This window comes from Pongo abelii, chromosome 13, assembly GCF_028885655.2.
Source record: "Pongo abelii isolate AG06213 chromosome 13, NHGRI_mPonAbe1-v2.0_pri, whole genome shotgun sequence".
Lineage (NCBI taxonomy): Eukaryota > Metazoa > Chordata > Mammalia > Primates > Hominidae > Pongo > Pongo abelii.
In genome coordinates this window covers 42,190,912-42,215,625 of record NC_071998.2, presented here as the reverse complement: position 1 = coordinate 42,215,625, position 24,714 = coordinate 42,190,912, and the positions used below count along the sequence as shown (strand labels likewise).

Here is a 24,714-nt window from a genome sequence, read left to right as displayed (position 1 = left end):
AGTGCTATTGTGCATCAAAGCTTTTCCTATAAAAATAGCAATTATGTGGTTTCATAGTATTTCAACAGATTATAATTTAAGAAGAACTGGATCAGCATGAAGATTAGTTAAGGTCTAATAAGTAATCCCCAAAACGGGAATTTTTATTTGTTTAATTCACTTTTGTATTCCAGTACCTGGAACAGTATTTGGCACATCATAGGCACTTGATAGATATTTACTGAAAAAATAAATGAATAGAGCTAATTTAGGATACTAAGAGGGGATATGGGTTTAGATATCTTTATGCATTATGCAAGCATAGGGAAAATTTATCATATGGAATTGATAATATAGGGAGTCAATTCCTGAAATAAAGCCTGGGATATATTATTTTGGAATTTTGTGTTTGCTATATTTTACTGTTACATAAGATGTTCTCCCTAGGGATGGATTTGGGTTGAGACTGCTGGAAATGATGTGGTTATATCAGAAATAACATTCCTGACTATCATGTAAAGGAAATGTCATTGCCAGCTAAGTGATTTGTTTTAGAACATATGCCCCAGTGCTTGTTGTGATTTGAAGGCATTCCGCAGATATGACCCCCAGATCACATGATTTGTCTTACATCTGAAGTGCCTTTCTCTCCCTAAGAAATACATTCTTTTAACTGAAGATAGCCATCCCTCCAGAAAGGCCCAGCTATGGAACTGTTCAAAGGGTCCACAACCCTGGGGAGTATAGAGCTTATGCCATGATCAGTGGGGAAGTAAAGGCAGCTTGCAGCATTCCACGAAGAATTGCTAAGGATTTTAGGTGTGATGTAATGGAACAATGAAGGAACATGGCCTAAAACAGCAGTGGAAGGGAGGGGCATGCAAAAAAAAATGGGTTTCAAATTGCAAAATGAGAATTTAATGCTAAGTTTTTTGAGATGTGTGATTGACAGATACTTACATTGTTAGAAAGGTTTAGGAAAGTAATTTCTTTCAAACTACTTTAAATTCGAAATGATTCTTTCCTTCCTCTGCTCTTCTTTACCTGAGTGCCTGCTCAGTAATTCCACTCCTTGAAAAACATATTGCTACGAGGTCTAAGTTTATAGCTTCCAGATTATTACTAAATTTTTGACATTGAATAAAAAAGGTTTATAACTTTAAGAGGAAATTCTTCAGTAATGAAATAGTGGTCAGAAAACTTTTGCCTAATAGTTCCCAGAGAGAGTGTGACATGTGTACATTTTGACCACAGAAGTCGTAATTTGGCAGCTGGAAGTGCTATTTGGAGTAAAATGAAGGCACACAAGTTATAAGTAGCCACTCTGCATAAGGAGTTGCATTTGCGCAGAGTAGAGGAACAAGTTACTCAGTGTCATTATTTGTGTAGGTGTTTACTCAATGTAAAACTGTAAATATGACTTAGATAACTGAAAACATTGAAATGAGAGTGTTCTTTGCTAGATCAAAATCTTTTCAAAACATGCAAAACACTTAAAGACCTATCCTCTGACACCTTTAACTATCCAATTACATTTTCATTTTGACCACACATTTTAGAGCCATAACTATACTAAAATATATAGATGTATTTCAGTATATATAAATATATACAGTTTCATTTTTTAATAAAGGGTTTTTAGCTATAAAAGTAAAACGTACTTACTGTAGGTAATTTGGAAAATACAAATCCTAATCCTAACTCAGAGAATAGAGAAAAAAAATCCCAACAATTCCAAAACCACAAAACAAGCACCGTATGTAATTTTGTGTACTGCTTTTTCATGACATAGTCTAGCCCTAGGGTCAGCAAATCTACATGCCACCTGTTTTTGTATGGCCTGTGAGCTAAGAATGGTTTTAATATTTTAAATAGTTATGGGAAAAAAGCAAAAGAATAATAACATATCATGACACATAAAATTTATGTGAAATTCAGATTTCACTGTCCATAAATAAAGTTATATTGGAACACAGCCATGCTAATTCATTTACGTATCCTCAATGGCCGCTTACATGCTACAGCACAGGGGCTAATGCTTGTAACAGAAAACATATACCCTAGAAAGCATGAGATACTTATCTAGCTCTTTACAAAGGTCTGACCTTTGGTTAGACCCAAGCATTTGTCCGTGTTATCCAAAAGTTTATAACTGTAAATTTTATAGCTACATAATTTTCCACCACATAGCTATAGCCTACTTAACTATGCTTCTGGTTGAATATAAGAGTATTTCTAATTTTTGTCTGTTATTATTAATATAAAGAACCTAATCATAAATGGAATTGTTGGATCAAATGGCATTAAGCATTTAAGACAGTTGCCCAATTATAGATCCAATGGTTCTATCAATTTATACAGTTACTAGCAATTTATGAATGCCTGGTTCACAATGCTTTCACTAACCTTTAGCGTAATTTTTAATATTTAATTTTTACCGGCAATAAATGTCTTATTTTATTTTCCATTTTTGATTACTTGTGGGGGTTACCATGTTTTCCCATTTATTTGTTACTTAGCTGTATTTTTGCTTTTGTGAACTGCCAGTTCATAACTTTCTTTCATGATTCAAATAATTTTAAAGATAAAAAATCATGGCAAGAAAAATTTAACCTTTCAAACCTTTTTTTTCTACCCAAACTCTAATTCAGTTCTTTTTTCCAAAGATTATTAAGTTTCTTTTGGTTTGTTGTGATTCTTTTTTCCAGAAAAAATAGGGATAGATATGCATGTATGTGTGTTTATGCTTATTTTAAAATATATATTACTATTTATATATATGTATATATATACACATAAACACATGTATACATTTTGAACTGTTTTTTTTCACTTGGATATATTTCTCTATCAGCCTTTACATATTTACCTCACGTTTAAAATAGTTGTATTATATGGTTGTCATACTTCACTTAAATAGCCCTCTGTTCATAGACCTCTGGTTTTATTTTTAAAAAGTTTTGTTTAGCACCGCATGTTTTCACTCATAGGTGGGAATTGAACAATGAGAACACATGGACACAGGAAGGGGAACATCACACACCGGGGCCTGTTGTGGGGTGGGGGGAGCAGGGAGGGATAGCATTAGGAGATATACCTAATGTTAAATGATGAGTTACTGGGTGCAGCACACCAGCATGGCACATGTATACATATGTAACTAACCTGCACGTTGTGCACATGTACCCTAAAACTTAAAGTGTGTAAAAAAAAAATCACTTTTAAAGTTGAAAAAAAAAAGTTTTGTTTATCTAAAAAGCTTCAGTGAACATACCTGCATGCTCACCTTGGTGAACTCTTTTGAGTGTAGCCATAGAAGAAATGCGTAGCAGTGGAATTGCTAGGTCAAAGGAAGATACATTTAAATTTTTGTCTTCCAGAAAGGTTGCAACAGCCTGTATCCCTAACTACATGGCGTAAGTTTGCCTGATTCCCTCTTCTCAACGGTGGAGATCATCAGACATCTAAGTTTTTGCCCGTTTGATATATGAAAAGTAATCTTTAATTGGGATGTGTTGCATTGTATTTCTTTACTCATGAATTAAGTTTAGCACATTTTCATATGTTTTTTGGTTATTATACTACTCTCTCCCCCAATCAAACATCTAATCTATACATGAGGCAGAGGCTGGCAGTGGTTTCCTGATATCTGTTTTCTCTTTCTTAGTAATAGAGCCTCTGAATGTTACCTGGGCTGCTCAGGAAACAAACAAACAGACAAACAAGCTACATTTCTCAGACTCTCTCTAAGCTAAATTAGTTATATGACCTGAGTTCTAGTCAATGGGATGTAAGTAAAAGTGTACAATTTTAGAAAGTGTCTGTAAACGGAAGCAGTGCCTCCTTCTTTGGTCCATCCTCCTTTCTTCTCGCTAGAATGCAGACATACTAGCTGGAACTTGAGCAGCCATTTTTGACCATGAGGTAAAAGCCATGTACTGAGCTATGGAGCCCAAGATAGAAGCAGCCTGGATTCTTGATAACTTTATATTGCCCTATCAGAGGGAAATAAACATATCTTATTTAAGCCAATGACATTTAGAGTTTTCTCTTACAACTGAACTCAGTCTTAATAAATATGCTACCCTCAGCCTATTTTCTAATTACATTATTTTAATTGATTTGCATGAGCCTTTTGTAAATTAAGAAAGTTACTTGTATGGGGATTCTATGTGTTGTACATATTTTTACCAGTTTGTCATTTCAGACTTTCAGTGGCATTTTTCTATATGGTATGCTTGTTTTTATTTATTTGGTTTTTGTATCTTTTCATATATTTGAGTGCATAAACTTATTTACATTTTCAATTCTCTCTGAATTGTTTGGAAATGTATGTTTCCAAGACAGAGGGGAAAATGCCTCCTTTGCATTTTCTGGCCATTTCTGGCACTCTCTACCATCAGTTGTGTCAGGATTGTCAGGTCAGCAACAGACTGCAAGCACAAGGGTATGAAGAACACTGGGAAAAGAAAGAACAAAAGCCACTTGGGAGAATTCTTCAACTCTTTTTCTAACCTCAACCACATCAGGAAATCTAAACATCCTGGAGAAGAAGATGGGACTTATTGTCTTGTCAGGCACAAGATATCTTGAAGTAATTTAAAATTAAAGTTTAAATGTTCTAGTGTAATTTAATTAATTAATTATTTTTTGAGACAGAGTCTCACTCTTGTCACCCAGACTGGAGTGCAATGGCGCGATCTCAGCCCACTGCAACCTCGGCCTCCTGGGTTCGAGCGATTCTCCTGCCTCAGCCTCCCGGGTAGCTGGGATTACAGGCACCCACCAGCATGCCTGGCTAATTTTTTGTATTTTTAAGCAGAGACGGGTTTTCACTATGTTGGTCAGGCTTGTCTCAAACTCGTGACTTCAGGTGATCTTCCAGCCTCGGCTTCCCAAAGTGCTGGGATTACAGGCGTGAGCCACCGCACCTGGCCTTAAGTGTTCTAGTGTAAGTTTAAACCTCAGTGCCTCATTTTGTCTCTGAATATAACAACATATAAGCTCCTTTGATGAAAGGGCTATAACTTTCATTTTTGTGTAAGTTCCATAAGATCTATGTATTTACTCCAGTAAGTACCACAGGCATTCAAATGTTGGACCACAACAAAATATGCTATCAAAATATAAACATTTATTTTAGCCTCTAGCACAATCTATGTACTTTTATTTTCTATTTTCAGAGAGGTTTGTTGAGCCCTTATTTTGTTGATGAAATGCCTCTAGATACAAAATAAGCCTGAGGCTAGGCTGTGTCTTCTTTGGGCAACATGGTAAGGTAATGGTCAAGCGTATGAATAGGAGAGTCAGAGGAACCAAGATTCAAATCCCTTTCTACCATTACAAAGCTGTGCAACCTGTGGCAATTAATTCTGCTCTTGTGAGCCCTAGTCTCTTCAACTATAGAATGAAGATAATTGTAGTGCTTTCTGATTGAGTCACTGTGAGAATTCAGATAATGCCTGTAAAACTAAATCTAGCACAGTGCCTGACATAATGCTGAATACATGTTGGCTATAATTGTAAAGTTAGAATTCATATCATTTGAGAAGAGTGAAAAAGAGAAGTGAAGAAGAGGAGTTACTCTATGCTACACATTTTTGTGTATATTATTCCATTTAATCCTCATAGCAGCCTTATGAGGGATTAGTCTTCCTCCTTTACAGATAAGGATACAAGCTCACACAGGTTAAGTAACTTGTCAAGGATCAAATAATTAGTAAATGGCAGAACGAAGTTTAGAACCTTAGTTCTTTCCACCTTCAAAACCTGTATTCTTTCCATTAATCTTTGCTAAATCTAATTGCGACATAATCTGTATATGTGTGAAATAACAAAATAACAATAAAACACCAAGACCATGAAGTAATAATATAAGTCGTTTGTTCATTCACTCATTCAGCATTAAGGAATCTTATTTAGTCCCAGATATTCTGCTAAGTGCTAGGGGTACAAAGTCATGATTCCATCACACTAAGTGCTCATAGTTTTATAGCGGAAATATAAGGATATACAAATAAGTGAAAAAATAGTAAAATAAATGCTCATGAAGGAATGTAAAAATGAGATTGGATGTTACAGTTAGCTGTAGTTGGGGAAGGATGGGAAGAGGATCCAGAAAAGCCTTATGAAAGAGGCAGACCTTGACCAGAGTTTGAAACATGGAGGACTCACCCAACAAAGAGCAGAACTGGACAGACTGGAGGGCGATGTGAACTATGGAATGTCCTATTTGGGGACTCACAAGTTCCATGTACCTGGCTTGCACAGTACAAGTGAGGAAATGGTAGATGAGGCTGGACAGGGAAGCCAAGAGCAAGGGCATAGTTATAGGGAAGCATGAAGAATCGAAACCATTGATCCAATCAATCTTCCACATCAAACAAGTAGCCAAAGCTGAATTAGAACCATATAGAATGCTGAATGTCTGCCTGAGGACAGAGTTGTTGTGATGTGAATCAGGTTTCTTGTTAATACATTCTACCTCTTTTTTTCTGATTTGTTTCTACCTCTATGATTGTCCTTTTTAGATCTCTAGGCACACTGGGCCCTTAGGGTGTGTCCTAATGCAACTTCTTTGCATTTTTTCCATTAACTCACATTTCTTCCCATGCCTTGATGTCAGTAAGATAGTCAAACTAGTCTGTACTAAGGTTTAATAACTTACAGGGAGAAGAATGCATAAAATATTCCTACAAGCTTGTTATTGGTAGCTAAAAGTTAGAACTGGTAACTACTGTATGAGAAATAAATATTGGATGGCTTGATAGCAGATGTGTGTGTGTGTGTATGTATATATGAGTGTGTATATTTATATGATACATATATCAAGTATATGTGTGTGTATATATTTATAAGGTGAATGTATGTTTTTATGTGTATATATATCTCAGATATAAAATTGAGTATTCCACAAGAGAAAACTATGTGATTTTTGCCAACTCTAGCTGTCTGTATAAACTACAGTGTCCTATGAGACCAGCATGAGAACTGGAAAATTGACAGGTAGAATTTGGCTAACTCATCTGAAGTATTTAGAAGAAAGAAAACTTTGTGACACTGGGTATTGAGACTCTGGTGGTAAGAGCACGTTAGGAACCAAAGTAGAAATGAGTATTGAGACTCTGGTGGTAAGAGCACGTTAGGAACCAAAGTAGAAATGAGTATTGAGACTCTGGTGGTAAGAGCACGTTAGGAACCAAAGTAGAAATGGCAAGGGAGCCTCACTGTAACACCCTCTTGTGGGTGCTTTGATTTCTTCATCTGTTTATGTGGAGCTGTGCAGACTACTTAAAAGCAGTCAATAATTTACAGGGCTTAAAACATCATCATGGAGTTTGAAGTAATGAAAAGAGTACTATAGAATTTAATTGAATGAAGTCACATCATCTAAATTGTGGCTAATCTTGTTATCTATTTGGCTTTATTTTAGAACAATGTGCAATGTGCAATATGTATTCTTTCCCCTTAAGAATGGTCTGTCTACATCCTCTCAAGTATTATATTCAGGAAACTGATTTCTGGGTTAATGTCCCTCAAAAAAGTTAGGGTCTATAGTATATGCTGTCATACGTGTAATTATAGCAGACCTGTAGAATTTCAAAGCTGGAAAGAGTCCAGCCCCTCATTTGGATGGACTAGTTTACCTGCCCCAAATGACCCAGTCGGATTGTAAAAGAACTGCGAGGAGAAGCTAGAGTCCGCGGATCTTCAGTCTAGTATTCTTTTAATCACACTATGTGCTTAGCATAATCTCCATGCAATACTACTAAGGCTTACTAAATCACATTTTTCCTCACTTTTTATAATACTAAATTCTAGAAGACTTAACTTGATCATAAATGTTACACAGGAGACAAATGGCTTAGTTTCAGAAGCCTTGGTCGGCAAAAAGGCTTTGACTTACAGACAATTTATTGGGTGGTTATTTTACTATTAGACTAATGCTTTATTTATTTATTTTTGTTTGAAAAACATTTGTAGAAAATTAAGATATTAAAGCCTTCAAAAATGGCTATTGGATATGTCCAATTACTGTATTCCATAAGATTTTTAAAATGTAGAAATTTAGTAGACACATTTTGTATTGTGACTATGTATTTAGCTGATGGAGTATAGCAGTTCAAATAGAATCATTTATAGCTTATTGAGTAAATAAAAGTGCTTCCATAAAGATTCACATGACACCTAGCTTTTATTTCAGGTAACTAATTTCCTTTTGAGAAACTGCCTAAATTTAGATTTACATAAGAGACAGAACACCTCAGCAGTTTTAAAAGTAGTTTATATGACCATGGACTTTTCAGATTTAAAATATAAGACCGGGTGGTGAACACTAACTTTTAACGTTCTCTGACAAAAAGTTATTTAACTGTCCTTTACTCTCTGTGTTACATTAAAATAGTACAAAAGTGTTATGTATTTCTGGATATTATTCTGGATATTTATAACAAGAAAAACAGTTCATATTTACTTGTATTTTAACATCACATTCTCAAATCAAAGTTTCACCAGAATTGTTGCTGGCTTTTTTTTTTTTTTTTTTTTTTTTGAGACAGAGTCTTGCTCTGTTGCCCAGGCTGGAGTGCAGCGTGCAGTGGTGTGATCTTGGCTCACTGCAACCTCTGCCTCTGGATTCAAGCGATTCCCCTGCCTCAGCCTCCTGAGTAGCTGGGATTACAGGCGCACGCCCAACTAATTTTTATATTTTTAGCAGAGACGAGGTTTCACCATGTTGGCCAGGCTGGTCTCCAACTCCTGACCTCAGGTGATCCACCCACCTCGGCCTCCCAAAGTGCTGAGATTACAAGTGTGAGCCACCACCCCCAGCCGGTGGCTTGTTTTTAAGCTTTTAAGTGACTTAAAATCAGACTTTACCTCATTTCATGAAAAAAGTTTTTTTTTTTTTTTAGCAGTACAGCAGATGATCCCAGTAGCAAAAGCAGTCATTTGTTTTCCTTTATACAAAAGTAACTCTGTTTACTTTCTAGAGACTATACTTTTGGGGGTTACAAGACTTTAAGGAAATCTCTCTCTCTCTTTTTCATCTCTGGAGATTTTTTAGATTATTTTCCATGTTTAGGACATAAGATCAGAAAATAGTGTGCAAAAAGTGAAACTAATTTGAAATACTAGGGAAATAATGCCCCATTTCAAGGTTATTTAGTCAAAAATGTTATATTGGATGAGAAGGTGCTTTCAGACGACATAGTGGAAAGTAGACATGTTAGAAAAAGTAGGATGAGAAAAGGCAGAAGAGGGACCTCTTTGTAGGTTACCAAGATCTGTAGAATATTAAAGAGAAATGAGCAGTTAGTAGAGACTTTCCCTAAAGGACTGCCTTCCTAACTTTGTAATGTGTTAGGTTGATGGATTCACAAGAACAAAAAGGGAAACTTTAAGTACAACATATAAGTTTGAGTAAATTATGCGTATCACTAATATTGATAAAACAGGAATGGTTGGTCAATTTGGCATAGTTACCTTTCTCTAAAACATCCAGAAGAAAATACCCCCAGAGGATATCTGACCTTCCTTGGACTGATTCTGCACACCCCTCTATTTTCCATACATAGTTTTCTTAGACCAGAACTTGAAGTATAAAGATGTATCAAAACAAACTTTTGAAGCCTTTTCTGACAATATTCTATTATAATAAAGAATACTATGGCTATAACTATGTTTATTAAGAAGAAAATCAGGCCCCACCATTTCCTGCTCTTCCAGCATTCCCCTAACCCCCAGGCCTGGAAGAATGAGAAGTTAGTAGATGGCACTGTAATGTTTATAGCTGCAAAGTCAATCCAGTAATGACACTGCTAAAAAATGATTCTAGCAGCAGTAAAAATGCAGGTGTGTACACCTCTAGCCTCTGATGTAATGAGATGCCTCTCTTCAGGTTCTGAACTGAGATGATCAGGCCCACCATTAAGGTTCTGCAAGCAAAACCTCATTAATACTACTAATCAGGGCCAACACATGATTTTGGAAGTTGTTTTCCTTCCACTGGGAAACCTTGTCCTTCATAGAGCTATTTCAAGTGACCATTTTAGGTGTTTTCTAACTTCTAGTATAAAAAGAGATGATTTCCGTCAGCTATTGGCCTGCAGTAGAGTATCAAGAAATCAAAAGAACAAAGATCAAAGAAAATTGCTGAACTAGGTGTTAGATGCAGATATTGATTTTTTTCTCCAGTTGTAGTCTTAAAAAAATCCACAAAATTGGTAACACATACAACAGTTGAATTTCTAATATGTTCCTAAAGCCAGTGATATCTTCCCTTTTGTTTTTACATGTAGAAACAGTTTCGTATAACATGACATAATAAAGCAGACCTTATAGTTTACATTATTTTGTTATGAACACTAACTGTAAGAGGATCTACTAAAAAGTTTTTTTTTTTTTAAAAAACCCTGCCGTATAGAGTATGATTTTTAGTGGAGATACTTATAACCAGACTTGTTATTTCAGCAACATTTATTTTGTGGGAATCTGGAAAATTATGTCATACAATTGATCACTATTTTCCTGCCATCTTTAAATGTCGTAATACTTACCTGCTTTACTGCTAAGACTTCTTCATGTTCAATATTAACTACTAGATTCTGACGTCACTTAAGGCTTAAATGAGCAGCTTTATCAAAATATTTAATTCTATTGTCCAGTATTTCATGACTTTGTGGCATTTTTAAGTTTAATTTCCAACAATTCCTGGATACCATCAGTGTTCTCAAATATATGACAAATTATTTTCATTCCCTTATTTTGACATGTGATTTCTAAATACTTATAATGGTCTTTATCAAAACAGGGTGGTATCTTGGACATAAAGATGGAAACAATAGACACTGAGCACCAGGGACTATGAGAGTGGGAGAGGGTTGAAGAACTACCACTCGGGGACTGTGCTCACCACCTGACTGATGGGATCATTTGTACACCATACCTCAGTGACTTAAATCAAGAATTACCCATGTAACAAATCTGCACGTGTACCCCTGAACCTAAAATAATAAAGTTAAAAGAAAAAACAGGGTGGTGGCATTATTATTAAAGTAAAGCCAAAGAGTTCTCATTAGAATTTTGTATCTTAGTATGCCATTTTCTGGAGATCACTGGGATTGGCTTATTTTTCTTTGTGCTGCTTTTGTCAAATAAGTAAAACAGATAGATTTAAAAAACATAAATACTCATAGTTTATTTTCTAAGTAATCTAATCTTCCATATTATATGGCTCTTATTATATAGCATGATGAAATAAATGCTATTCGCATCGGTTTCTGTAAATTGCCAATGGACTGAAGTCAAGGTAAAAATCCCTGATTGTATTGACTCTCTGATATAATAACTTTATAAAAAGTTTTACACAAAGATTTAGTGTTTAGACAAATTCCTGTTGTCTAGAAAAGTTCATAAAAGAGCAAATAAGGGATTCAGTCACACTTGATAAATAATTTACTATTTATATATTCACGTGTAGATTATTGAAATAGTAATTTCCATCTCATTTTATATTATAATGATTATTAGTCTACTTGCCTGTTTATGGTTTTAGGCTCTGTTTGAGAGTTTTCAACTCTATTATTTTTTTCTTTTGTATGTCACAGATAGGATCACGAGACCATTCAAATCTCTCCATTCCTTCAAGAGCTCCTCTTCCTGCTGACACAACTGGTATCGGGGATTTCTTACCATTGAAAGCTGAACTTGATACAACTTACACTTTCTTAAAGGAGACATTTATAAATACTGTGCCCCATGCTCTGACATCATCTCACTCCTCTCCAGTGACTATGTCTGCTAATGCCAACAGACCAACTCAGATTGGATTATGACTTCATGAAATTAAAAAATGGAGGAAGAGTTAACAGTACAATTAAAATAGTTTTGAATGGGAATTTTCTTATCAGTTGACTTTTGTTTCAGCAGAAGTGGCAGTGGATTTAAAAAATTTGTGCGATATCTTGATGTATTCTGGTAGCTCTGTCTCTTTGAATAAGGAGATAGCCAACTTTTTTCTCTCCAAGTTTTATTTATTATCACAGTTGCTCATTTTTATGTAACATATTTTTAAATGTTAAGGAATGACACATTTTGGGTAATTTCCTTCAGACTTAAAAAAATCAATAAGCCATTTTAGTCTCTATCTATCAAAGTTGTTTCATACTTGTCTGTTTTAAAGCAGGACTGCAATGCTTTAATAGGATTGAGAGAGCTATTTGAAATGTATGCCAATGATTCCTGTCATTTCATGGCAGCCCGGCCATGGTTCACTGAGCCCCCTCTTCTCTCTTGTCAGCTCAACTGAAGACAAGCATTTAGTTGCAAACTTTAAGCAGGTTGTGCAAAACAGAAATGATGTGACTGCTTCTCCTCCTGCACAATAATGTCACTCCTGGTCAATGTGAGAAGGTCAGGTTGCTCCTTGTAAAGCTACATGATACCACTTGCCCATTTGAACAAGTTAAGTTAACTGCTGAATCTGGTCCCTGAAGGCGTTGAAAACTCATTCTTTTAGCAAGTCTGCATTTGATAAGAAAGTAGAGCAATTGTGCTGGAGGATTTCTGTGGTATGTTTAGGCACTTCATAAGGACAGTTCCCACACTAGGATAGCAGGTAATATATTTAGTATAAGCTGAAAAACTTCAAGGTAATGGCTGTTTTGACCTTCAAAATAGACTCCTTTTTTGTTTTTGTTGTTGGTAGGACCCAAGAGTGACGCCCATCTTTGATGCTGACAGAATTTAAAACAAGGCCATTGCCCTGCATTTTCTGCCTTGTAGCACACAAAAGTAAAATTGTATGTCAGGCCGAGATGTCGGGGAGCTGACAAGATGCCCCAGTGACATTTCAGCTAGAAAGAGCAAGTGTCTTGCAACCAAGTGGTCAAATATCAAATCATAGGTCAAGCAGGAAGGAGCTGAGTTCTAACCACAAAGAGGTTTCTGGTAACTTACTTGACAAGCTTTTGGGTGCTTTGTGGCTTGACAAAGTGATGTTCTGTTGGGTATCGCTAGACAGACTGTTCTTTATCGCCTTCAGAAGATCAGACATTGACATTGATTAAACTCTTTAACCCTTAAAGGTTAAATCCTTGCAGTTTGCATCATGAAGTGAAGAACAAAAGAATATTTGTAGTAAGAATTTGTTTTTGTATTAATCATTTAACTCCCTAGTGCTATTAACTTCTGATGTGAACTATAGCTTTTGACAAAGAGTCTTGATACAGAATCTATTTTTTATATTATTTTTCATTATGGAATCTTTCATTATGGATACATTAGAACATAACAGTATGTATTACGGAAGTTTTTTTGTCTTATCTTTACAGTGACATTTGATTCAAATATGCCCAACTGCTGAGAATTTTTTTATTGGCCTTGGTAAATAAGATTTTATACTATTTATTAGTAGCCAAATTAGCCAAGTGATTTATGCCATCTGAGGGAACACAGCAGTATTACTGTTGTACTGTGTAACACATCCTATTCTTGTAATACTGAACCACTATAATTAGCTTTATATAAAACTTTAGAAAGCTTATGTGGAGTAAAATTATGTCTTTAACCAAATTTCTCTTAATTCTTTCCTTGGAATTATTTTTAATATGACCTGTGTAACATGACCTGTATGAAATTCAACTTGCAAATTTATTATAACATGGAAGTGCTATTTATTGTTTTTATACAGATCATATAATTTCTGCACATTTCAGAACACCTTTCTCTGCTCTTCCACACAATGATTAGGATATTGTTCATACAGAAATTGATAGACAATTTTTTAGTTCATGTGATATCATTGAGCTTACAATTCTCACTAGAGAAGAACAGTGTTACTATATGTAACCTCTATGTCTGAGTGTTTGTGTGTGTGTATGCTTGTGTTGAATCTGTTTTCAGATCCTACTGATTTTAGAGGAACAAGCAGCTTTGTAAAATGTGCCTTGGAAAGGCCTTGGTCTTCTTGCCTTAATTTTATAATCTGTTAATGGGATAACTCCAAAAATAAATGTGTATGTGTCTCTATATATATGGATATCTAACTTTACAGGTACATTTTGTACAGTGAATTCTGAACCATAAATTCAAAATTCATAAACTATGATTAAATCAAATCAAAGCATGTCACATTTATAAGCAACTAGATGCTAAAGGCCATAGAAACTGAAGGATGAACCTCCTGAGCGATCATTAGTATTCACTACTAAATATAGTAATATTTATACCATATGCTTTTTTCCCAGAAGTCAGACCCAGCAGGAGGAGAAGATTTAATGACATATCCTATGGAGATCTGAGAAACTCTAGACTGCTTCTAAGCACCTTAGTGACCAATTGCTGCATATTTGAGATCTCTGTTGTGTCGGCAAGGACAGTTGCTCTATCAGCTTCTTTATCTTTTTAAGAATGATGTATAGAGTAGACATATCTCAGGATAATGACTTCAAATATTTTTGTAGAGGAAAGGAAGTTTTACTTTACACTTCAGAATGTGGATTTTCTTACTAACTTTCTGTGATCTAGAAACACACCTATATCACCTATCACTGTTAATTCTTAAAGTTATTGTTCTGATACCTGAGTCACACTTACATATTGAGGAGTTGCCAACATTTTTAATACATGTATTTTGAAATGACATAATATAAAAACAAAGAGGTTTAGGATTGCAAAAATTGCCGGTTCAGTGATAACTTAATGACATAAATAAATAACCTTTTAAATAGAATGATCACTTTAATTTACCAAATATCTGACTCTTATTAAACTTAGCAACTCGATTTCCTATTTCACATTTATGACATATGCTATTATTGAATGTTTAATGAGATTATTAGTATTTTCATATTACTTTATTTACCAGTTGTCTGAATTCATTCTGTAGACCATACTGAACAATAGTAAGTTGATCCTATTTCACTGTGCACTTATTCTTTTTTTAAGAGATGGGCTCTCACAATGTTGCCCAGGCCAGTCTTGAACTCCTGGGCTCAAGTGATCCTCCCACCTCAGCCTCCTGAGTACCAGGGACTACAGATGCGCACCACTGTGCCCTCACTGTGCACTTTTTATAGACAAGTTTTCTAACATAAAAGGTGGGAGATAATTAATATTTATCGAGCAACTGTTTTATGCCAGTTATTATAGCAAAACTAGTGATCTCACAACAAACCTCTAGCATAAGTGTTTGCATCACCATTTTAGACATGAATAACTGAGGATCAAAAATGTTAAGCTTTTGGCTACCAAAGATCATACATAACCTAGGAATTAGTGAGCCTAGAGCTGCAATTCCAAAGTCCACATTATTTTGAAACACTGCCAGTCCTGCCTTCCAGAAATAATTAGCACTTTTTAAAGAGAAAAAGAATTTTTTTTTAAATTGTCCTGACCAGTTAGGAATAATTTTGATAAGTATGTTTTGGTTTGAAATCTAGATTTCTTATGAATTGATTAGACAAAACAAAATACGTACATACTAGTACTATTTATGTGAACAGTAACTGTGAAGTTTGTGTCTATCTTTCAAAGGAAACACCACCCTCACTGTGTTGCCCAGTGTCTCTAGCTTGGCCCAAAAGACCACACAGATACTCTCAGAAGCAGAGTCTCTGTTGAGAGGTACTGATGATGAGTCAGCTTGACCATGCTATTACTTCCCAATGGAAAAAAATGACATATGCCAAGTAAAGCTGATCAATAAAGGATTCACTTGTGTAACTCCTAGGATAAAGATTTAAAAATATATTTTCTGGACTAGTGTAGTAGGCTGAATAATGGCCATAATACTAATAACTGGAACCTGTGAATGTTACCGTCTATGGAAAAGGGATTTTGCAGGTGTGATTAAGTTAAGGATCTTGAGATGGGGAGATTATCCTGGATTAGCCGGGTGTGCTCTAAATGCAATAGGAGGTATCTTTGTAAGAGAGGGAGGTGCGGGGGTTAGTTTGACTATGGAGAGGAAAAGGTGATATGATGATGGAAGCCGAGGTTGAAGTGATGTGCTCTGAAGATGGAGGCAGAGTCCAGACTTAAGGCTTTCAAGGGGGTGCTAGAAGCAGACAGAGGCAAGGAAGTGGATTCTCCTCTCAGAGCCTCCAGGATTGTAAGAGAATACATTTGTGCTGTTTTAAGCCACAAGTTTGTGGTAATTTGTGGCAATATGTCACAGCCACCAAAGGAAACTAATACACCAGTAAAATTTTAGTAATTTTTTAAAAAGATTAATATGTTAATCTTTTAATATTAGCAAACAGAGAAAGTGTTCTTTCTTTTAAATTATCCGTAATGGTTGCCTTCATAACTTGAATTTCCAAATTCTTTTCGGTTTCCATTTTATGTTCATGGCTTCTAAATATAATAAACAGTGATTATATTGGGCCAGCATAGAGTCACACTCTATTGCCATCATTTTTGATAATTCTTCAATTAACCTGTGATTTCAATGTGTATTTTAATTCCTACACTTTTAAAAAGATGCCTTAAAGGTATTAAATTTATCTTAAAGATCTACTTTAAATGATTGTTTTTATTTTATTCCATTTTGGTTGGCATATTTTAGTAGCTTTCTTACCAAAGAAATTGAATCTTGAATGAATTTATATTAATCACAGCTTAAAATAATGATAGGGAATTTATGAATTATATAATTTAAATTAAATTATATATTTAAATATATTTAAAAGAAAATGCCAGAGCATTTTCTTTTACTATTTACCCATGAGTTCAGTATGTTCCTGGTCATTTCTCCCTGCCTTTTGTTATAATTGAAGCGAGATAATTTTAATAATTTTATTCAACAAGGAAATCTAAAATTTTTACAATATAATATCTGAATCCATTTTGTCTTTACTTTGGTGAAAACATATAATTTTTCCTGATGGTTTAATTTAATGAGAGAAAGGAGAGCAATTTTAATTGAAATGACTAAGTGTTAAATGTGATCAAACCTAAAATATTGAAGATTTAAACCTAGAGTGTTAAATATTACAAGTACAGCCAGGCAAAGAAAAGAAAAATAAAGCCTCTCATTCTGTAAGAAACCCCTCCATTCCTCCAGTCCTCCTGGTTAAGTGAGACATAAATGTGTAAATTTACATATTAGAAGAGCTCCATCTTTTTTCTTATACCTTAGCAGTTTTATTATGAGACACTTTTCTGGCTGTAGAATGTGTCGATTGACATATCCAGATATCAGATGTCCTGTTAGTTCATACTATGGGTGCCTACATATTTTTTCTGAACCTCCCCCTGCATAATCTTTCTTAGTTGTTGTTTTAAACAAGTCGGAATCTAAAGGTCTCCCTAACTGCATCTTGTGGGCAAATTACATTTCCATGGACGTTGCGATGGGAAAATGTGTTCTTACTCTTTGCAGTAGTGATACCTAATTGATATCACATACTCTAAGTTGTAAAATCTCTGGATACAGTATGGGAAGGAGATAAATCAAAACAGAGTTTTGCTCCTTCCTCTAAATCATCTTCTGTGTAGGTGTGTTTGATGCTTAGGCATATGTTTTTAAAGCGCTGACCTTAATGTTAGGCAGCAGAAGCCCTACAACATATAAAGCTTTGAAAACTACTGGGTTAATGTTATCTGAAGACAGTTTTTTTGTGGTTTAATTGAGTCATGGTTCATTGTCTTTTATTGCATGTTAATGCCAGTGAAATGCTGATTGTTGACAGAGTCCTCCCAGTGAAGCGGCTCCAGAAATGTTGTGTGGCTATAGGAAACTACGTAAAATAGGAAGGCTTATTTAGATCTGAAGAAGACTCATCTGACAGGTTAAGAGCTATCAGATATTCATAAATATTCACCATGACAAGAATATAAGGTGACCTGTCTTCAGTAGATCCCTTCTGTGTTTTGGGTGTCTATATAAGAGGAAAATCTTAAATGTGATCTAGGACGAATGGAATTGTATTGGATGCCTAGTAAAAAGAACTGTAAAAGAAATAATTACAGGCTATATAATAGGACATCTCATTTTTGCCTTTTTCTTCAAACAGTAACCAAAATACATTTTCTTTTTCTAAGTTTACTTCTGGTTTAAAAGTGGAAGGCTTAGGCAGTAAAAATGCACATGGAAAGCTTTGGAACATAGACACTCCCTGCAAATCATTTAGGACCTGAGGTTTAAAGACATCAGTTCATTCTGGTGACTTTGATGTACTACTGATTATTGAACTCATTGTAAATGCTTCTGTGGTTACAGAAGCACCACTTCAGTTTTCCTTGGGCTGAGGAGTATTAGTCTCAATATGTGCTCCGAAGACTATTTAGAGAGATTCCTGTGAAGCCGAGTTCTCATTCACAGTCACAATTAAAATGCTTTCTAATAACGAATGGTGGCGGTGTTCTTATTGAAGTGTTCATGGGTCCAAGAGGGCACAAACTACATCATAATGTGTGTGACTGGTGCACGACAGGTGGGGCTACACAGAAGAGTCCTGGCACATGGAGGTCATCATCAGCTTCAGCGTCCTGCTTGGGCTTTTTGCTCTCTTTAATCTGTGGGGAGGCAGAATCCCTGTTCTTCCTAAGAGACAATTTTGAGGAAGTCCAACATTGATTTTCCTGAATATGAAGTTAATCAGAGTAGAAACCCTGTATCACTGTATGTCTAAATAGCTTTCAGAATTGGCAGTCACCCTTTGACTAGATTTATCTGCTTCACAACAATTCAGATAAGAATTCGAACACCTAGGTTAGAGCACATACATACAATTTTTTAAAAAGTACAGCTTTATTAAAATATAATTCATGTAACATACAATGTATCCTTTTAAGGTATACAATCCACAGTTTTTCACATATTTCACAAAGATGAACAATTATCACCATCTAATTCCAGAACATTTGTATTGCCCCAAAGAAAAGCTCTGTACCCATTGGCAATCACTTTCCATTCCCCAATCCTCTATCCTCTGGTGACCATAATCTACTTTCTATCTCTATGGATTTGCCTATTTTTGTATATGTCATGTAAATAGAACAATATGTATTGCCATTTTTATCTGGCTTCCTTCATTGAGACTTATGTTTCCAGGTTTGTTCATATGGTACCGTATATCTACTTCATTCCTTTTCAAGTGGAATAGTATTCCACTATATGAATAGACCACATTTTGTTTATTCATTCACAGTTTAATTGACTTTTGATTTATTTCCAGCTTTTTAATTCAAATAGTTTTGTTGTGTGAATTTCTTAGTATTTTTCTATAGACAAAGTGGTGTCATCTGCAAATAAACACAGTTTTACTTCTTTTCTAATCTAAATGCCTTTTATTTCTTCTTCTTACCAAATTGTGTCGGCTCTAATCTTCAGTACAATGTTGAGTAGTAGTAGCAAGAGTGAACATACTTGTCATGTTCCTGATCTTAGGGGGAAAGCATTAAGTCTTATACCATGAAGTGTAACATTAGCAATTGGATTTTCATAGATGCCCTTTATCAGGTTGAAGATGTTCCCTTCAATTTTTAGTTTTGTTGGCTGTTTTTATCACAGAAGGGTGTTTCAATTTGTCAGATATTTTTTCTATATCTATTGAGATGATCATGTGGTTTTTGTCCTGTATTCTATTAATATGATGTCTTACATTGATTGATTTTCACACGTTAAACCAATCTTGCCTTCCTGGGATAAATCTCACTTGGTCATGGTGTGGTATGTAATCTTGTTTTTCATGTTTCTGGATTCAGTTTCCTAGGATTTGTTGGAGATTTTGCATCTCTGAAAATAAGGAGTATTGGTTTGAAGTTTTCTTGAGATATCTTTATCTAGTGTTAGGCTAATACTGGGCTCATAGAATGAATTGGGAAATTATCCCTTCTCTTCTATTTTTTAAAAGAGTTTGGGAAGGGTTAATGTTAATTTTTTGAACATACTTAGAATTTATTAGTGAATTCATCTAGGCCTGAGCTTTTCTTTGTGGGAATTTTTTTTTATTATTAAAAAAATCTTTTTAATTGTGGTAAAATATATATAACATAAAATTTACCATTTTAACAGTTTTTGATTGTTTAATCTCTTTACCTAAACAAGGCTGTAGTATTTGGCAAAACTTAATAAGGACTTGAGAATAACTGAAGGGAATTCTATCATAGAGAGTAAAAATATTAAGACTGGAAAGAAAAGAGTTTTAGATATAATAATACAAAGCATCTAATGTTTTTTGGAAATTTTCTGTTTCATATTAGGATCTTGACTTTACCTTTGTAGAACCAAAAGGTTCTGAAGTGGTTTACTGAAGTGGTTTTTCAGAAACAGGAATAATCTGCCCCCGAATTCAAACAACAACTGGACTTTGGAAATTACATGTTATTTGCAAGACTTCAAAGGTCCCAGAACTAATTCTTAAGTTGGACTCAAGTCAGATTTCTTAAGGTCCCCCTAGCCCAAGTGATCTCTCCAGCAAATGGTTCAAAAAGGAGGTTCAGCAGCTCCCCTCCCTCTCAGCACCCTCAGCATCCAAGTTCTATTTCTGAGACAATAGCCTGCATGTATGGCCTCCCTGCTCTCCCCAGGCCCATGCTTTATAATTAGGGTTTTCTCTCAGTGGAGACCTACTTTAATTGATTTCTTAAAAGCCATCTTTCATGGCCCCAAACCATCTGTACAGATCTGTTCTTCAACCCTTTCAAGCTATAGAAGAAGGTCCTTGGCATTTGTCTAAGATTTACCATTCTATAATACCTGGGCATATATTCTGTTATAATGTCATGGTTGATATTCTTGGGTGTTGCTCATTTAGTTTTTTCTTTTAATAAATGTTGCTCATTTAGTTTTTTTTTCAAAGCACCTGCTATGTACTGAATTGTGTCTTCCCAACCCTGCCCTGCCCCCCAATTTGTATATAGAAACCTGTATTAATCTGTTTTCATACTGCTGATAAAGACATACCAGAGACTGGGTAATTTACAAAAGAAAGAGGTTTAATTGGACTTACAGTTCCATGTGGTTCGGAAGCCTCACAATCATGGTGGAAGGCAAGGAAGAGCAAGTCACATCTTACATGGATGGCAGCAGAGAGCTTATGCAGGAAAACCTCCATATAATAACCATCAGATATTGTGAGACTTACTATCACGAGAACAGCCAGGAAAGACGTGCCCCCATGATTCAGTTACCTCCTACAACACATGGGAATTCAAGATGAGATTTGGCTGGGGACACAGCTGAACCATATCAAAACCCTAACCCCCAGTGTGATAATATTTTGATATAGGCTCTTTGGGAGGTACTTCAGATTAGATGAGGTCATGAGGGTCCTCTTGATGGGATTAATGGCTTTATATGCAAAGGAAGAGAGAAAAAGAGAACACTCACTCTTTCTCCACCACATAAGGACACAGTGAGAAGGTGGCTTTCTGTAAGGTAGGAAGGGAGCTCTTGTCAGAAATCAAATCAGCTAGCACTTTGATTTTGGACTTCCCAGCCTCCTGAAATAAATGTTCATTGCTTAAGCAACCCAATCTGTGGTATTTTATTATAGTCTGAGCTGACTGAGCATCTCAACTTCCAGTGAAAGTGGCTAATTAATATAAGCAGTGCTGATTTATGTATGATGAGGATGACAAATAAGTGGAAAGATCTGTCTGGAGTAGACATGTAGAAGGTTTTTAAGTTGTAACTACCTAAACAATGTTAGATGTTCTTTTGTGGATAGAAATATGCAGCTCATTTTAAAGGCCAGAAAAACTGGGAGATTCTTACTACTTCAGAAACAATGTCTTACCTTTTCTTTTCCATAACCCTCTCCCTTCCCTTTTCCACCCCCACCTTTTTCTGGCTCTGTCTGTCTCTTTTCCATATACTCTCAGCATGACTTCCCAAAGGTACAGATTAAATGGCTAGGGTTATTTGAAAAAGCGTCTGAAGTTCTCCTCCCAGCCAGAAGGAATTGTACTATAAAGTAGAATAATTTGAAAGGGAGGAGTTTGTCTTTTTCATGAACAGTAAAAAGCTTTCAATTCTTTTAATAACTGAAAAGGCTTGTACTTCTGTTAGAGTCACTAAGAACCTGTGATAAAGTTCATATTGTAGTTGTAGTTTATTCCGTGAACTGGGAGAATGCAAACTTCTTTTGAGAAGATTCTGGCTCTTTCTGACATACTTCCTCTGTATGGAGCATACTGAAGGCTGATGTATGAGTGCTGCAAATTAAGGTGTTATGTTTATAATTTAATACAGAGGAAGATATCATAGCACAGACATAGCCGTCATGCACTTCTGAGAACTTCTCGGAATTTCAATTAGCAGTAATTGAGCTTGTTTAGTGTTTATGGCCCAGCGTAGTGATATGAGAATTTAGAACCATATTCACTCACCAGCTGTGTGTCCTTAGGCAAGTTATTTAACCTCGTGAACCTCAGATTCCTCTCAGGGAAGAGGGAGATAATGATACCTTCTTTGCGGAGCTCTTGTAAGCATTACGTGACAGAGTATTTAGCACACAGCCAAATGGCACACAGTAGTTACTGTCTCGGATGGGGTAGTTTGATGATGAGGCACCAAATCCCACTCAAAATTATTGGAAGGAAAGAGGGATAATTCATGGAACATGAGGGCTGGAGTGCAGTACAGCCTTTAGAGGAAGCAAGGGATCTCTTTCTTGTAATGCAGCCTCCTCTCCTCTGTTCCTGGGGGTGTCTGCTCTCTGATCTCTGGGCCTTTCTGTGCCTCTGCTTCCTTCCCTTCCTTCTACTGACTGGTTTTCTCAGCCTAATTTCTATATGACCCAGGCATGGCCACTTTAGGTTCTTAAACCGACTAACTTAATTTTCCAGTTTAAGAACCTAAAAGAGTCTTCACGATTCATTTCCCTGCACTCTTCTGTGTCCAGAGAGAAAGGGGTCTATGGGATGCCACCTGTTCAGCAGACACAATGGGAGACCAAGGGGGACATGGGTAGATTCTGCAATAAAGTGATGTAGGGGTGAGATCAAAATAATGGGCATCTCCAGAAAAGTCACTCAGACATTAACATCCATTCTCTCTTAAAGGTCACTTCCTACAAATAAATCCCACTGAAACATGTTCGTTCTTACCCTGGATTTCTTGTGCAGCACTTAACTATGGACTTGTGTTTGCTTCTTGAAGCTCCTATTCTAGCTTTCATAAAAATACATGATCCTGGTTATCCTCCTACTTTTTTAATAGGTCTTTCTCCAGATCTTTTCAGAACCCCCTTCCCCTTTCCTCTTAAATACTGAACATTTTTTAAGGTTATACCCTCCTGCTTAATCTTTTTCCCCAGTTCTCTATCCCTTGATGAAATTCAGCCACAGAGAACTGGAAGCATAATAGTTGACAAGCACATCGGAGTGCTCTTCATTTCTCTTTTTTTCCTGTGTCTTTAATTTTCTAGTAATATCTGTTTTTCTTTTTTAAAAAAACATATTTTACTATTTTAACTTATTTCTCATACTCTCTTTTTAATGTTTTCAGACCTGGCAATATGCAGTATTTCCCATATTTTGTACAGTTATATTGTGGATTTTTGTGATCAGTTGTGTGTGTGTGTGTGTGTGTGTGTGTGTGTGTGTGAGAGAGAGAGAGAAAGAGAGAGAGAATCTCTGAAGCATATGTGGAATATCTAGGCAAGTGGCTAGTAGGTTCTTAGCACCTTTTTAAGGGATCCTCAGTTCTGCTCCCAAAGTCTCACAGGCAGTTGTTCCTGGATAAACAGTTGTGTTTCATACTGTTTGAGAAATCACTTTCACTGCTGCCAGATAATTGTGTAAGGAGTTAAATAATCTGCTCAATGGGATGGATGTGATTGCCTGCAATGAGAATAAATCTATAATAATGCTTTTATTTGTGTTTGTTCATCCCAAGGTAGGGAGGCAAGAGCTAAAGAGAGAGAGAAAGAGTGTGTGTGTGTGTGTTGGCATTTGGAAATCAGCACTACTGTATCAATTTTACCTCCAACTGCTAGATAAGAAATTTAAGTAGATAAAACAGAAACTCTGCTAAAAAACCATCTTCCCACCCAGAACCACTGAGGCAGCATAATAGCCCTTTCCACTCCTCTGCAGAGCAGAGACCAGGAGCATCTGTAGTCCTCTGTATCAGAATAGACTACAGTAAAGTTTCACATCAAGCAAAACTGGTCAGTGTTTCTTTGAAATATAGAGCCCAGGTGGGCAACAAGATAAGAAAGAAGGCAAAGCCACTGAAGCCATGGACCCTGGACCAAATGTGAGGTCTGACAGATAATCTGGAGCCCTAAGGCCTGTTGTGGTCAGTGAGAAAGCATAGACTTCCAGGCCTCAGAAAGCATACCACAGTGGATGCATATAGCTTCATGCCTAATCAGAGAGAACTTAAAAGATGATGCTAACTTTGTGCCGGTAATAGTGTCACTGTGGTTAGGTATGTGGTTAGGTATGTAATTAAGCACAGTCTTTCTGGAAAGCATTTGACCATGTATATATATGAGTGTGTGTGTACATATATATGTGTATATGTATATGTTTATATGTATGTATATACATATATAGTCATAATTATTAAATAAGTGTATTGCCTTTGATCCTAGTTCTAGAAATCTTTCCTGAGGAAATAACTAGAGAGCTAGAGTAAGATTTCTTTGTGTGATATGCGTCGTGGGGTTATTTTAAATACATTAGTAAATAAATTGTCCAGTAAATCTTATATTCATTTAATGGACTATCAGGCAATATTGAGAATCATGGTTTTATAGAATATTTATCAACATTACA

General features: G+C 35.7%; 1 protein-coding gene across 14 annotated transcripts in view; it reads left to right on the top strand.

Moving 5' to 3' along the window:
• The window catches only part of CCDC171 (coiled-coil domain containing 171), a 467,560-nt gene that overhangs the window by 430,747 nt on the left and 12,099 nt on the right, over positions 1-24,714 (top strand). For 11 of the 14 annotated variants that reach the window (XM_054519832.2, XM_054519828.2, XM_054519839.2 and 8 more), the window contains one exon: positions 11,586-13,551. The exons of 1 other annotated variant lie outside the window; for it this stretch is intronic. In XM_054519832.2, the coding sequence (XP_054375807.2) occupies positions 11,586-11,813 (228 nt within the window). In that variant the 3' untranslated portion in view covers positions 11,814-13,551. Of the gene's footprint in view, positions 1-10,789; positions 11,034-11,226; positions 11,288-11,585; positions 13,552-24,714 lie in introns of those variants that run through there. 2 more of the 14 variants (XM_054519834.2, XM_054519833.2) reach the window with 2 other exon arrangements.